General features: G+C 35.9%; 1 protein-coding gene across 1 annotated transcript in view; it reads right to left on the bottom strand.

Annotated features, from left to right (window-relative positions):
- Positions 1-11,547, bottom strand: part of LOC107191478 (netrin-1-like) — a 114,852-nt gene extending 103,305 nt beyond the window's left edge. Inside the window, exon 1 of the mRNA XM_015580540.1 lies at positions 11,400-11,547. Coding sequence (XP_015436026.1) covers positions 11,400-11,547 — 148 coding nt within the window. The remainder of the gene's footprint in view (positions 1-11,399) is intronic.
- Between the last annotated feature and the right edge of the window lie 5,353 nt (positions 11,548-16,900).

The raw sequence follows: 16,900 nt of genomic DNA, 5'->3' as shown, positions 1-16,900 counted from the left end.
CCCACTGCCATCCTGTCGTCTTTTCAAACGATACTTTGCTCACTTCGTTCGAACTTCGTCTGTATTTCCTCACCTTCGTGGTTCTTTCATATCTGCTTTCTTATTCACCTCTGGGTATATGTATATCCTCGCCCGTCGACGTTTATTTTCTTTTCTTATTCGCGGCTTTCGGACGGAATTTCGTTGCTTCGTCTTTGCTGTTGCTCGCTTTGTTTTCGTAGCTCTTCTCTTGCTTGATTCGTCTCCTGTTCAGTTTGACGTTTTTTTTCTTCTTATTTTTTTGGCATGGAGTGTGGATCGGTTTGTTTGGTTTGGTGACGCTGGGTGGGACCTTGACCAATATGAAATGAGGAGATTTAGTTTTTTCTATTTGGTTTCGGCAGATTCTTTTCTTTTTTGGTTGATTACTGGTAGTAGGTGGCAGTTTTAAGCGTGTTTTTTTGTAATGGATAGTAATCCTGTTCAGTTCTGTTCGCTGTGAACACGGTGTGACAAAAATGTTGGAGGATCCGGAAATGGGAGACTCGTGAGGTGATTTAGAACAAGTTTTTCTTTAGAAAAAATGTTATCTGAGGCTTTGTTAACGAGATATTAACGAAAAACCCCGACCAATCAGAGCGCGAGTCTACCAGTCGAGTTTCCGCGGTAACGTTTTGCATTCATATCTCGTTAACAAAGCCTCGGATAACATTTTTTCTAAGGAAAACCTTGTTTCCAATCACTTCACGAGTCTTCCATTTCCGAGTCTTCCAACATTTTTCTTAGACCCTGTATAATAATAAGTAGACTGTGGATTTTATGAGTTTGTCATAAATGTGATAAGGTAAAGGCGAATTTTCACTTGTACACTTTGAATGTGCATCGCGGATGATTCATCCACAAACCATACAATTCATCAAAAGTGGGGAATGGCTCTACTTTTTCACTGGTGATTTTAGATGAACAGTGTCTCTCAGCAATAAGATTCCTTCTTCTGTTAGTGCTTACCTATAAAATATCCGGTGTGAAATAAAATAAGGATTCCTAACTTCAGGGGTAGATAGTATTTGCCAAACGCTAAAAAACAGTTGTAATAAACATGGGTCGAAAAATTAATACTTTCAAAGTTATAAACAATTTTTCGTTTCGGTTAAAGCGATAACTTTCTTGCTTCGGGATCTATCGTACTGTATGGAAACAATGAATTACCTTATCATTTCTTCTCTTCCTGATTATAGAAGGTTTCCTACAATTATTCTTAATTTTTTCTAGAATTTTCTTCATTGTTTCCATACGTCACGATACGAGCTCCCGAAACGAGAAAATCACTTACTTTAACAAACAAACATAATTATTGACAACTTCGAAAATATTAATTTATCGACCCATGTTTATTAAGACTGTTTCTTCGTCACTTGGTGAGTACTACCTGTCCCAAAAGCTATGAACCCTTTTTTTTTATTTCGCCGTGTTTACTTTCTTCTATTCAATCAAATTCTACACACAGTTACTTATATTTCTGTAATTCAACCGTTAAAAAGATACCAAACCCATAAATCTTTAAACAAACTGTTAATTTTCTTCACATCTATTTAAATAAATAAAATTCAGTATCAGAAAAGTGATTGTTCTATTATCCGAAAATTTACGTCTCCCTGTAAGTTCGGATACTGGAGGCTCAATTGTGCGTAAAATCATTTGACTTCCCAGCAGCGTAAATAAAACGGTAAGTTCGTAACGGCAGAATCGATAAATATTTTTCAATCGGGAGGCCGAAAAGATTGGACGCTCGAGAAAATTTCAGTCGAAACGTTTGCCGGGCCCCGTCGTTGACAAAGCGGAAACACCGCGGTAAGATTGCCCGGAGGGGGAAGGCAACGAATGTCTCGGTGACCGATTCTGTTTGAGTGGCAACCCTTGCCCGGAGGGTGTCACCGGGGTTAAAATAAACACGGGGCGAAGCTTTCGGGGGTAGGATACAGTTGAAACGTATCGTTCCGGGTATGACCACGCGCGTAGCTGTACAAACAGGGGAACGTTTCTAATATTACCAGCCGGTGTGGCTGCACCAGGCTGCTGATTCATGGGGAGCATGACACTTCGGCCCTGAACGATACTAGAATTGAAAAAAAAGCAGGAAAATTTAAAAAGAAAGCTACTGAGATGTACCAATTCGTAGTACACTTATGTTTGGCAAATATAGTATTTATTTTTTGTTGTTGAGACCCCTGCTCAAAGACAATTTGGAAGACAAACAAGTAAAAACTAACTGAAATTCATACAACTTCTAACAATCCAATAGTCGATGGGATCTTAAATTTTTAAATATGAAATTGGTAAATATTTATAATAAGGGAGCCACTTCTGATTTCGATGATTTTTTAATATGTTGTCAAGGTCATCACCCTGAGTAGTGTTGTGAAGATTTTAGTTGCGGGTTGTTGTTTATTAAAAAGTTATTATAAAAAAGAATTGAGCATCGTAGGTAGTAGGAGTAGGTATAGTACTATACATATATTGATAAATAAAATGACCGATGACCTTGACCTTGACGTATGTTGTCAAAATTACCCTTTTGAGTAACCTTTAGAAAGTTTCAGTTATCAAATGTCAAAAATAATACATGAATGCATCGATCACAAAAGCGATCTAACAAAAATGGTTATCGAATGGAAGACTTTCAGAAAAGTATTCAGTTGTTCCACAATAAGTTTTGTTTTTATATTGCAAAGTTTGAACGATTATGACTTGTGAAACAATTACTATTTAATCGTAATAAGATTCATTTATATCGAAGCACTCTTCCAAACGAGTTACAAGTTTCAGTTTAATGCCATTTACTACAGCACCGTTTAATGCCATTTTCCATTCGTTAGCATATGACAACTTTTTTTACTCTTATCACAGTTATATGTATTAATTCCCATTATAATGTTATTATACGTAATACAACCCACTTTTTCTTACCTTTGATCAATAATCTCTCTTGAAATATTTAAAAGAAAGTGCAGTTGTGTAGGTTTCTATTGTATTTGTAACAATACTGAACGATTGAATTCCATCAGATGAAAGAAACAAAGGATCAATAATATCTTATTTAAATGCACATTCAAACTTGTGCCATGTTATCTATATAAGAATAGAAGAAACTATTACATACATACTCACAGGTATGAATAAATACCTGATACCTACGTGGAGTGTGTAGCCATATGGCAACACTATGAACGGAAGGGTTAACGATTTTAAGATAGCTGAAATGAAGCGCATTGAAAAACGACGTTTATTATGCAACAACCCACATAACATATGTTGCGGCCCTTCCATAAAAAAACACATACTTCTAATGTAAACAAAAAAAAAAAAACTCACCATCGAATGTAATTGTTGTCACTTAACGTCCCCTCTAAAACTACGCAACTCCAGCGCATCTAAACATTTCCCTACGATTTAATTTTCCCTCGACTGCCACAACCTCCACCTAACAAATCATGACAATTCAGACCAGAAACGCCTGAAATTCGAAACCAGAAAACCTCACGGATGCATAAAGTAGCTAACCTCAACGACGGTCGGTTAAGCAGAACATTCTCTCTTCAGTTGCACACTTCCCGGACTTTTTCAACCGAAAACGATAAAACCGTCGGTTGAACCGTTCACATAAATACACGGAAAAATACATATATATCCACGTCGTCGTAAAATCGGTCGCGTTCGAATGATTTTTAAAAAAGAAAAGAAGACATTATTCGGTGATACGGTTTCGTGCCATTATTCGAAAAAGTAGTCCCTCGCGTGTTCGGACACGGACGTCCACGGGTCACATCGCACACGACATTAGACACGGCCTGTTGGTTCGTTGACGGGGGCAACAAATTTCCCGGGCAATTCACCGCGGCCAGATGAGAGACAGAGAGGGTCCATACGAGGTGAACGACGATCGCAGAAGGAAGAAAGAGAGGATGGAGAGAAAGCGGACGCGCGAGGCTCGTCTCGTCGTCGTTCGTCGCGGTGGAAATCTCGAAACGAGCAGCACAAGTTGCCTGACCTGACACGGTACGAGGGGCCACAGGGCCGTATTTTCCGTGTACCACTGCTCCGAGGCACACGAAATTGAGGAGGGCCTCTGGGGATCCATTCGGAGTTCACTAACCGTGGAAATGGCACCGGGGACACACTCGATGCGACGAGACGCGACGTCGCCGCGGAAAAACGGGCGAATATACCTTTCGGAGATGTGCATCCCCCTGCCCCGTCCCAACCACTCGTCTGCACTTCATTTTTCCATCTTTGAAAGGTACATTCTCTCCGTTGGAACACGAGAGAGCATCTACCGTTTGCGTCTCTAAGTGCCCGGATGCCAATCTTCTCCTTGCACGATGTTTGCTCGCCTCTTGCCGGGCGTCCAACGTTTGCTAATCCCCCGTGTGTGCCGTGGTTTCCGTTGGAATCCCGTTCACGGGACACGATCCTACCGAATTACACACTTCTGTTCACAGATCACCGGCTACTATTTAAGGGGTCATGCTCGGTCAGAAATATTCAAAAAATCGATTTTTCACTTTCTATATTTTCTTTTTAAGAACAACATCGAGAGAATAGTCTGTGCAAGTTTCAAGGTAATTTGATCAAAAATGACAGAGTTACAGGCGTTAAAAAATGAACATTTTACACAGCGGTGATTAATATTTTTCGAAAACTACTGTGTCGATTTACAACTTTTGCGCCCTATTTCAAATCAGAAAAACTTGTCCTTGAACGAAGGATTTTTTTTTCGTTTCATACTTTTTTTTTCTAATTGACCAAAAACGAGTGATTTTTAGGTGAAAATCGCACTTTTTCAGGAAAATGTCCGCCATTTTGTTCGTAGTCAATATTTTTCGAGAAACCCCACGTTCAAGGACAAGATTGGTTCTTCCATTACAAAAATCTTACTGAATTTTTCATTTCAAATGAACCGGTACGAAGTTACAGTGATCACGGTAGACCACTTTTTATGAGGAGACATCCGAGAAATCGCTCACTATTTATTTACTAATAAATATTTTTAAATAAAAAAATTACAATTTTTAAGTTCTGAAATTAGTTCCAATTTCCGCCACAAACGTGCAGGTTTTTCCGCCATCGTGGATTGAGAAAAGTGCCGGAAAAATTTGTGAATTTATAGGAAAATATGAGATAGTCGTCGTGATAGGATTAATGAAAGTTGAATGGTTCAATGGAGCTCACACGACATCAAAAAATTTTTGTTTTTATGTCATTTGTTTTAGAGACATGAAGGTCACCTTCATTTTTTAAAATGAAACCACCCTTTTTTGAACACCTACAATAATAATCCTTTTTATTAATAATTCTATGACTATAATTATTGAATGGTTCAATGGAGCTCACACGACGTCAAAAAATTTTTGTTTTTATGTCATTTGTTTTAGAGATATGAAGGTCACCTTCATTTTTTAAAATGAAACCACCCTTTTTTGAACACCTACAATGATAATCCTTTTTATTAGTAATTCTATGACTATAATTATTCAAGGTCATTCAAGGTCACGGAAAAAAGGGTGGTTCCATTTAAAAAAAATGACATAAAATCAAACATTTTTCTGGCATCGTGTGAGCCTCATTCAACCATTCAACTTTGTCCTCAAGACATTTGACGTATCTTTAAAAGCAACAATGATATTTGAGGTGTAAACGGTAGGTGACACCTTGTAAAAGCACCGCTCACAAATTAACCGCTCGTATTTTTCGAAAATTAGAAAGGCCGAAAAGACGCGCTAAGTAGGGGGTAAGGCAGTAGGGGTAATTAAACGCGTTCCAGGCTAACAACTGGCGGTGCCACGGGGATATGGTGCAATCGTGGTTGCTTCCTTCTGCTCGGTCGGTCGCACAGCGTCTCTGGCTCGCATATAAAACACAAGTGTCGTGGCCGAGGGCTTGCGCGTGCTCTCGCCGCGAAGATAACGAACAGTCTGTATTCTCGTTAGCAGCCGTGGCAGCCGTTAAGATAACAACGAGGAGACACGACACTCACCGCGAGCCCCACGGCACGAAAAGAAGATTTAACGTCGTCTTAGGATAGTAGAACTTTCATAAATTAGTACCCAGGGACCGAGGAGGAAGCCACCATCGACGGCTGAGGGGAAAATACTTGCGTGGGACGCGCCGCGCCGACGTTTCGACCGTCGTCCCATGGGCCGCGAGCGCGAGGCGAATTAAACCCATCGAACTGGACGTGACGTGAACCAACGTCTTCGACGGGGCAATCGACGAGAAGGTAACTGGCTTAAACCATTGACAGCTGCTGTTGCGTAAACGAAAGATTAAACTTTAATTCTTTTTAAAATAGGACAGTGTTTCCTAACCTTTTTTGGATCATGCAACAGCCCAACCAGAGATGGGCAAACTCATTATCTAGATAAAAAGTTTCGAATAACGAATAAAAGATAAAAGTATTTCGTCATTTTTAATTGTTTAAACGTGGAAATTTCAATTTTTATAATAAAATATTACTTCTTTATGAATGAGTCGACATTCGTCGAACAATTATTTAATCTCATTAACTGTTTAAAGCTCAGAACAACAACTTTTGGGTACTGCTGATTTTCAGTGGGTATCATTCGAATAAAATTCTGCCCAACTATGACCCCAACGCCTCAACGATCTTGATGTGCCCCAGCATAATAGTAAACCTTGTATAGGAAACAGTTTAATATTAATAGCTACTTCGAATGTAAAAGGCACGTAAGTAGAACTGTTGCCGATTAGGTGACGAATATTAATGATTTGCTAATTGCCGCGAAAAATATGCAAATTCCCCCTCGGTAATGGCAAGAATTTTGCTTTACATCTGTCATAATTCTGTTATCGAATTTTTCTAAAGATATAGGAATTGTTGTTCATAGATGAATAATTAACTTTTCTTTTAAATTTATCGATTTTTAAAATAAAAATAAAGTCCCTCAAGAAATGAGAAGAGATAACATAATGATGTATTATTGTGGAACATTAAGAAAGAGATGCAGAAAGTGCTGAAATAATTTATATGTATATGTGTGACAAATGCAAAGTGTCCATTTAGCAGTGCCTACCATAACGAATAATTATTTAATTTTGTTTAATGTTTTAAACCGTTGATACATACACGAAACAATTTGTTACTAGTGTCCTACATTCTTAACTTGTTGAAATTATTCGAATAATTACAATAGGATTAATTTAAATTGATGAGTAGACCACGGATTATATGCATCTATACCATATACTATGTATAATATAATAAATAATGAAGCTAACATCAGATCTAATACATTTTCTGTCTTATTCTTGTCATAATAAAACCCTTAAGAAATGGAAGAAAATTCACCCTGCCTTTACAAATAACTTCGAAAAATATTATTTTGCCTGCAGTTCCATAGCCTACTGATCAGACAACAGAATTTCACAGCACACACGAGTACGCACAAAACACTATAAATCTACTTACGCGCAAAAGTGACGTTTCACAAAAAGAAGTTAATTCCAAACATGGACATATCGAAGCGTTATGACCAAAACTTTGAATATCTACGCAAATATCGATATTCACGGACTAATTCACAGAAACAGCAATCAACCAGAAATCTGTCTATCAATCGCCAAACAGAATAAAAACCTCATTAAACAACGACAAAACTTTTTACAGCACTCTCTTCCGGACGATTATAAATACGCTATAAACGTATAAAATCCGCAGTCCAATCTCAAGTGTCCAACAAACTCATAAATTCAATTAGTACAACGCGTAAAGAAGACACAGAATACGGGAAAATGCTTTGTCGTCCACGAAAGAAAAAAAAGCTTCTCGCGTCAACAGGCCCGTGTCCATTGAGAGGCGAATCAGTCGCGCAGTTATTCGTGGTCGACTGCTAATTTAGTGGATGTGGGGGAGAGGTTCTGCTAGACAACAAATCCACTGTGTTACAATCACACGAATGGAATGTAGTACGGTGACCACGTACAGTGGATGCACAACGGTGGTGCACACGAGTGTGTACCATCGGCGCGAGCATGAATACGGTTCCGACGTGCTTTCTCGCGCCGGGAGATCGTTATCCCGCGGTAGTTTCTGGCCCTAGACAAACCTACATAAATCGAACCCAGGGATTGGCGGGGGTTACGGCAAGGATACGCTCGCCGCTGGTAGCCACTTTGTAACTGTACCGGGCGGTTGAAAATTAATAGCAATAACCGGGGTAATGACTGGACTCCACTCGCAGAACGAACCGCTAGGGTAAACAGAGTAGGGGAAAGGTGTCTAAAACGTTCCCTTTAAGGCGAAATTTATATAAAAAATATCAATGCTCATTATTTAAATAAAAGTAAAATAGTTTTTGTAAGTTAGTCTATTTATGTTATCATTGGCTTAAATAAAATTTAGCTACGTGATCAATTATGTTTTTTATTTACGGTTCTTTGAAGGCATACTTAAGGATCATTTTATAATGTACACAGGGTGTCCCACCTAACTCTGCCATCCTTAATTATTCTCTTATTTGTCACAGTACAGAAAAATGGTTCGGGAGAAAGTTAGTGTATTTTAGGGGGGGAAATTAGGCTATGAGATTGAAGGTCATCTCAGGGTCATAACTTCTGAGATTTTTTTAATGGTAACGTTTTTTTTAAATGGAATGCCCTATTTTTTTGTTTGCCATTACAAAGAGGAGATCGAAACGTATCAAACAATGTATCACACTACGGGGTGACAATACTTTGAACATACACTAAAATACTAAGTAATCCGATTATGGTGTTTATTTTGTTTCTGCAATTCATTTTCTCTGAGCTTCCACTTCAACCAGTCATGTGCGACATTTTCAGTCCAAAGTCATTTCAAGGTCATAGTGTGATACATTGTTGGATATGTTTTGATCTCCTCTTTGTAATGGGAAACAAAAAAATAGGACATTCCAGTTAAAAAAACGTTACCATTAGAGAGATCTCAGAAGATATGACCTTGAAATGACCTTCAATCTCAGCCTAATTTCCCCCTTATAATACACTAACTTTCTCCAGAACCATTTGTTTGTACTGTGATAAAGAAGAGAATAATTAAGGGTGGCAGAGTTAGGTGGGATACCCTGTACATATAAAATGATCCCAGGGGATCATTTTATACCTACTGATAGTAAATACGACGAACATTAAAAAGCATTTCAGTTATTACATTTTATTGAAATAAAAACAGCGTTGACGCGTTGTTTTTCTTTTATACTGACGGGGCATTGTTATAACTAAAATAAAAAACAATAATATAGCATATGGGTAAAATGATTCCTGGAATCATTTTGTCCTACTAGAGAGGGATCATATGACCCCAAACACCCAACTTACATTCAGTGGTTGAATATAACCCTAACTTATTACATGCGGTAACGAAACATTAATTAACTTATTATTGAATTGTGGTTAAATCCGCGCAAGAAGCAGCTGTCACATTAAACCGTTTATGATAAAAGTTACACAACATTGAAAAAGACCTTATCTTAGATAAATTGCAGTAATTTAAAATTTTTTACGCGTTGTTTTTCTTTCACTAGTCTATATCACTAAAAACTACACATATCCAAGCGTCAACAAAATCCGAAATATTACTCTAAAAAGTGTCCGATTTCGCGTGGATTGCCCCATATCGATGTTCCAATGGGGTCATTCCACGCGAAATCGGATACCTTTTTGGAGCACCATTTCGGATTTTGTTCCAATTTGGATATGCTGTAGTCTTTATCGATATATAAACGTATCTCAAAGGATTTTTGAAAATTTAAAAAATTGTTGATTTTACAGCTGTTTGAAATTTGTTTGTTAATTGGTAAAATGAAACTGCAAAAATTTAAGTTTTCAGGATAGGAGAAAACCATATTGTCGATTAATATAAAGTCACTTTGCACTGCATTTCATTCGCCAGCTAAATTGTTAAAAATTTGTTGTTTAAATAAATAAACAAATTTTGAAAAATTTTATTGCATAGTCTTATAGAGCATAAAAAGCTAAATGTTGGTTCCAACAATTATTTGACATCTACTGTAGTTCTCAAGACTTACAAGAAAATAGGAAAACACATTTAACTTTAAGGGGTGTTTTCACCCTAAAGAACCAGAAAATAATAAACGTTCCCTACAGACCTGCAAAGTTACAAAAAAATCGAACTTTTGAGATGACCGAAGAAATTTCCTTGTAAGTTAAATAAATAGTGAGAAACCAATAAAGTCATACATTCAGCTTATAGATTAGAGAAAATTGCAGTTTTACAACTTTACTATCGGAGCCACCATACTTGTCGCATTTATACATAATTAATCAATTTCCATGTTAGATATTTTTTAATGTTTTTACAGGGTACACGATACGTATTGCTATCATTTTATTTAAACAATTATATGCGCAAAAGCAAGTACAGTACACAGTTTCTGACTGCATGCTTTGTTTCTTGATTTATGTCATTGCGTAACTGTCATGAGTATAATAGACTATTGTGAAAGAAGAAAAGGGTATTATAGACTTCGGACGATTAGAATTTATCTGTAGAGTTGAAAAGAAGAGGAAACTAGTGCTTTAGTAATCCAGATGTTAGTTTAATAATTTATAATCTGTGGTCACAATTGGAGAACACAAGGTTGCAAGATTCTATGTGCAAGATCTATATGATCTTTACCTACTTAACCATATTAAGATAGCGGGGTAGAAAATGGTCTACTTTTTAAATAATTTTAGACAATCCTCTGTAGAGCTGCTTCTATTTGCATTGAAATGATTAACTGCTTCCCCAATTGTTGATCTATACAATCTATTCAATTTATACAAATTTACATTCTTCCAAAGTATCCCTAACCCTTGTCCAACCGATGTCGGGTCACTTCTGACCCATCTTATATTTACAAAGTAACAACAATAAATACTCCACAAATTATATAGAATGTACACACGAAACTCGCTAAAAAATATCGAACTATTAAAACATCCTGAACTACAGAAGCTATGTCTAAAGAATTTAGAACAAAAATTTAAATATTCGTGTCACTATTGCCTCTATATTGGCCCAAATGGTCACCTGCAAGAGGATCAAATAAACGGGATTTAAATAGAAATTCGTGGCATCTATTAAAAATTTCGAACAATTAACTACGCAATAAACATTGCATCAAAAGTTCATGTTCTCAACGATCGCAAATATGTTGAAATTGCACCGAAACTGGCAGTATAGTCGCTGCGCTCCACGCGGTTTCGTAAATGAATTGTGATTCCATTAATAATTCTAATAAATCGCCGGGCGAGCATGCGAGTAACATCGGCGAGTAATGCCTGATTAATAGGTAGGCAGGAATAGGCCTCCTCCGAATTAGCAGTGATTAATGTCTGGACGAGGAGAGAGTACTACTTACTTTTGCAGGCCTTGCGATGCGTGATCGGTCTCGCCGGGTCCCTGTAGTAACCTTCCCGGCAATAATGACAGTGTCTTCCTGCTGTATAATGCCGGCACTGCAGACAAACGCCGCCGCTGACACGACCCGACAGCTTGTACAGGTCCATGTTGAATCTGCACTTTTTCGCGTGAAGATTGCAGTTGCACACTGGGAACAGATATACAGACGTGTCGGTGAATCGGACCATATCCACCTCGCGCACATTCCACTAAAAGAAAAAACGATATTCTCCGTTTTTTTGTTCCGTAGCAGTTTAAAATTATACGTTTAATTAACACCTTCACGTCCGACGACCTGGTGCCCACGTCCTTTTAAACGTTAAAGCTATTAGGGCCTTTAATCGTTTCGGTGCTATGAGCATGTATACACGTTTGTACCATGAATTGAGCGCTATAGATGAGTACACACGTTTCATGAATAGTGGTACATAGTGCCATAAACAGTAGAATATTCCGCGCACACGCGACCCATTCGTCAAAAGTGTTGCCACACTGAAAGGGTTAATGTAATATTCCCACTCGGAGGCGTAATTTTTAAGCGATTTTTAGAATCGAAATCACAGTAAAATTTTTGTGCAATTATCTTTTATATTAACCAACTTATTACGTGTGTTTTGCTACGTGTTTCTCTGAATGGCTGTCACAGTTCACGTGGTTATATTCATCGGAAAGACAAATCGAAGATAATCTTAATCTACATAAAAGTGGCTATCTTGTGAACTATTATAAAGTAGAAAAACATTTTTTTAATAAAATGACAGCCATGTAAAGCAAAAATTTATTAAATTTGCAACTTCTTCAGGCGATAAAAAATAACTATTGCAGATATGGAGATTATAGTAGTTCATGAAATAAAGAGACGTCTATTTTATACGTAAAAGTTACTGTCAAATTTATATTATTAGCATAATGTAAGTGAAGATATGCGAACACCTAGATGATCGTTGGAAACTATACCCGTCGCTACTCGCAATTTTTTGATTGCGCAAAAACAGAGGCTACAGTTCATAGATTTTTCTTCTAAAATCATTTAAGAAATGTGTTTCAATTTTTTTTTAATTTAAAATGACTCAGGAAGTTCTTATATTTATTTTCTGAAAGAGTAATTTCATTAAAATTTATTAATTATATATTGTTTCTGTGTTTCATTTAAGTGTCCGTAGCTACCCAATTCCCTATTTTTCACACTCTATTGTGTACGTGTTTACGAATAATTACAAACAAAAAAAATGATCGGTATGATCAAAACCTTTCGATATTACAATGTGCCTAATGCATCTTAAAATATTCAGATTTTAAAAGTTGTTTAACAATTTAATTCTGTTTTTTTTTTTCACCGGTAGGACACAGTGAGCGTACGACGATGGTTAACTATAGTCACCAGTAGGACACAGAGGGCGTGCGACGATGGGTAACTATAGTTACCGATAGTATCGTAAGGGTTAAATTATCAAGTACTGAAGATGGTCCTGCGTAGCGCGAAGCTATAACTTGTGTAAATAGTTTCTGGTGAACTAATTGTCTAAACACAAAATACTTTGGAGTAAATAATTTCTACACCAACGGCTATAGCGTGAAATTTTACTGGCAAATTTAAGCAAAAATTATGAAAGTTACAAACGAATCAATCTTTTTTTCAAATTATCACGGGAAAAAATTGTGTTTAATGATTTTTTTTAAATTTTACGATTATCCAATGTGAACGCGGAAGTTCCACCATATAGAGAAAGGAATTTTACACTTCTAATTTAAATTTCAAATGCAAATATTCATTCGTTCAAAAGTTATGATGTACACAGTGTCTAAAAATGTTATTTCGAGATGAACGGCTACGTTCAGTGCTCTAACTTCCGTAATAATTCGAATTTTCTCGTGGAACGTTTTTGTAAATGTTTACAAAAGGTGAGGCTTTCATAATCAATAATATAAAAAAAGAAACGATTGCTTCACACTTGGATAATCCTGTACCCCCTTAACGTAGATACACTGCTGGCGAAAAGTTTTCGATCGCCATCTATTTCCTCAAATATGTTCCTTAATATACGAACATGTTCTAAAATAGTTGATATAAAATCAGTTTTATATGTGACTATAGTATCCTACGTTTATAGTTCCCCTAGGTTTCATGACTGTCCACGGTACTTTAAGCAAATTAAATCTGAATTACTGTAATTATATGAAGGTGACTATTTCGTCCTATTTTGAAGTAGATACGATAATTACAAGTCACCGTATTATACCACTTTATTAAAAGTCACCGTGAAATTTTTGGCACCAGTACAGGTAGGTAGTTGTTGTAATAAAAACATTCACTGTATATGACACGTATTGATTAATCGTATGGAGTCTTTAACGACAATTCATATTACCTTTACCATTGTTGTGTTTAATAAACGCATGCACTGAAAATTAGTGTTATTTTTCTTAATAAAATATACCAGTATTCCATTAGAAATATAAATCTTGTTGCAATTCAGCTTTTCATTTTGATTAATTCACATGTTCGATATAATTGTCGAAGTGGTCGGAAACTTTTCACCGACAATATATGTTTTTCACAAAACTATACCTGATAGCTAGTATTGGATTCTAATGAGTGAACAATAGTTAACTTCTTGAATTTTAACTTCATTTTGTAAATGAACACGATGTTTACTGTCCGAGTACAAGATCGATACTGATTGAGTAAGGGTCGCTTGCTTTTTGAGTAGATAACGTAGAGAATGCTGATTGGTCGTTGTGAACTTACGGTAGGGGTTGTTTGGTTGGAGTATGGACTTGGGTCGAAGGGTGATTGATTTATGACCCTTGAGACCCAAAGTTTCCAAAACCTTATATTTTCCTATTTTTTGAAGAATCCAAATAGGGACAATTACGATTCTACATTGCCGTTCGAAAATTCAAAATATTCTTCTGTCTCCAAGGAAAAGAAGATTTTTCTGTGCACATATATTAAACCTATTAAAAATATTACATTGCTGCATGATAAATATTACAGATACACTAATCACTTTGTACTGTAATTGACAATTGTAAAATTATTGATTTCAGGTTTAAAATTAGAAATATTGATTGGTAATGTGCCAGGAATTTTATAACTCTAATCACTTGAGAATCTTTTATGTGAATTATTATTAATTGAGGTTTAAATTGAATTTTTTCTTTGAAATTCTTTCCATTTGAATAATATTCTGTTTTATGATGTTGTAGTACATACTTTGTCTTAAGTAGACAAGGAATACGTATACGAATACTCGCATAGTAATTCGCATTTGTAATAGAAACTGTTACGAACAAATTCTACAATTTCCATTTTCTAAATAATTCACAATTTAAATTTTTCTACTATTCCATTTCCGGTAAGGTCACGTGTTAACTCTTTGCGTATTATCTAGGCTAGGCAGAAACTATAGTCACCCTTCAAATGAAATCAATAACGTTAGACACATTACCCTATGCGAAACGTGGACGTTTTTCCGTCTCGCGGAGTTTTACAATTCACAATCCAAATAACCAAGGCAACGAGAAACTTCGAGATTAATATCAATGGAAATCTATTAATAACCGCGTCTAGGGCCAATAACAAATTTTAATCAAGTAACGGTCAATATACCATGTCTTGTCCAATATTTTATAAAATCTAGATATTTAAAAAATTAAAAGTTAATTTATAACATGATCCCAAATTAGTTCATATTAAAATTAGCAACAATTCTTGCCAACTTCACAATTAAAAACCGACAGTTTAGCAAATTTTTAATCAAGTTCAATTTTAATAAGATATTACATTCTCTTGAATCTCTTTCAATACACATTTTCAGTAGGTAACCGTAAAACATTGATTATTGGAAACGTCAAAATATCAATTATCAGAACGGATTTGACACCCTGTTAATACGGATAATCGGAATTCTTTACTTTTTCTTTTCATTTCCACTTTTCCTCTTTCCCTCCCATTCATCTAATTGAAATAAATTTCTGTTGAGGAATGAAGGCGAGTAAAAAAGTGCTTCGAATAAACGTTAACATGTATATGAAGAATTTGTATACCTATACATATATACGTTGTTCTTTCTTCCTTTCACCTGGAGAAAATTGCAAGAATGTGTCGACAATGACGATGAATAAGTGGAGACCTTTTGGAAACAAAATATATTTGTTTATACTGTCTTATCAGCTTTGTTTTTCTAAAAAAGTTACTTCTATATAAGCATTAATATTTTTTCGAAGCATTCTGTATTATAAAACCATAAAAAGAAAGATTGAAGTCAGTAATTTGTATTCTGCTTAAAGTCAGAAAATTAATTCATCGACATTTCGAACCCAGCGCTATTACCACGTTTTTACAGAAATGAAGAATTGAAATGGTAAACGATGTAACTGCCAAAAAAATAAACAATCATATTTTTTAAGCGAAAAGGGATGTAAATATGGCGATAAGCGCTCTGAGTGCTAAAATAATTTATGTTGGTGGGAAAGTAATTTCGTTCGTCGAATATGTAACATTAACGATATTCGTCACTGAAGCCTTAGACTGAATTTTCAATAGAGAAAACTGTATTATTGATTAATGACAATATAGTAAATTAGATTGTCAAGTAAACAAATTGGTACTATTTAAAAATCGTTCTATCCCCTTTAATGTCGCAAAACGAAAAAACTTTTCCCTAACCCCGACATTTTAGCTCTTAGAGCCACTGCGCAAGATAGAGGATTCGAAATAATAGACTTATTAAAAGTAGACTGTGCAAATCAATAAATTTAAAGGGTTATGCCTACCTATTGTGAAAAAATCGAATTTTGGGTTTTAATATTTTCTTACAGTACATCATTTTAGAAATGTTGTGTGGAAGTCTGAAGTTGATCCGAACAAAATTGGCGGAGTTACGCCCGTTTAAAGTATACGGTCTTGAAAGTTTCGGAGCAGATATAAAGTAGTAGAATCCTTTTCTAAGGGTGCGTAAGTCATGAATACTGTGCCCCAATGCAATTTATTCGGTTGTAAATCTGACTTGAAACTTTAAAATTGTTTTTCTCAAAACCACATTATCTAAATCGGTGACCAAATTATGTCGAGAACCGGTGCACCGAACTGATTCAGCTTTGGTGGACTCATTCTATACATAAAAATCTAGTGCCTGATTGTGGTATGTTGTATTTCATTGCGTAGGTTTTATTTTATAGATAAAAAAGACGATTTTTTTGGCGAAAATCGATACTTCGACTTTGAACAGCCGCCATTTTGTCGTAAATTAATTTTTCAGGATTGATTGATCGGGCACTAGATAATTTAATATATCAACTAAATTTCCTCGGATTTTTTATTTCATATAAACGAACTCGAAGTTACAGTGGTCACCGAAAAACGCCTAAAATAAAAATGCCACCGGAAGATCGCTGATATTTCCCATATTTATTCATATTTTGCATTGATGAAATTACTATAAGCACTTTAAAATG

Source organism: Dufourea novaeangliae, unplaced genomic scaffold, assembly GCF_001272555.1.
Source record: "Dufourea novaeangliae isolate 0120121106 unplaced genomic scaffold, ASM127255v1 scaffold269, whole genome shotgun sequence".
Lineage (NCBI taxonomy): Eukaryota > Metazoa > Arthropoda > Insecta > Hymenoptera > Halictidae > Dufourea > Dufourea novaeangliae.
Note: the sequence above shows the minus strand (reverse complement) of the source record. Positions and strands in the feature narration are given on the sequence as shown.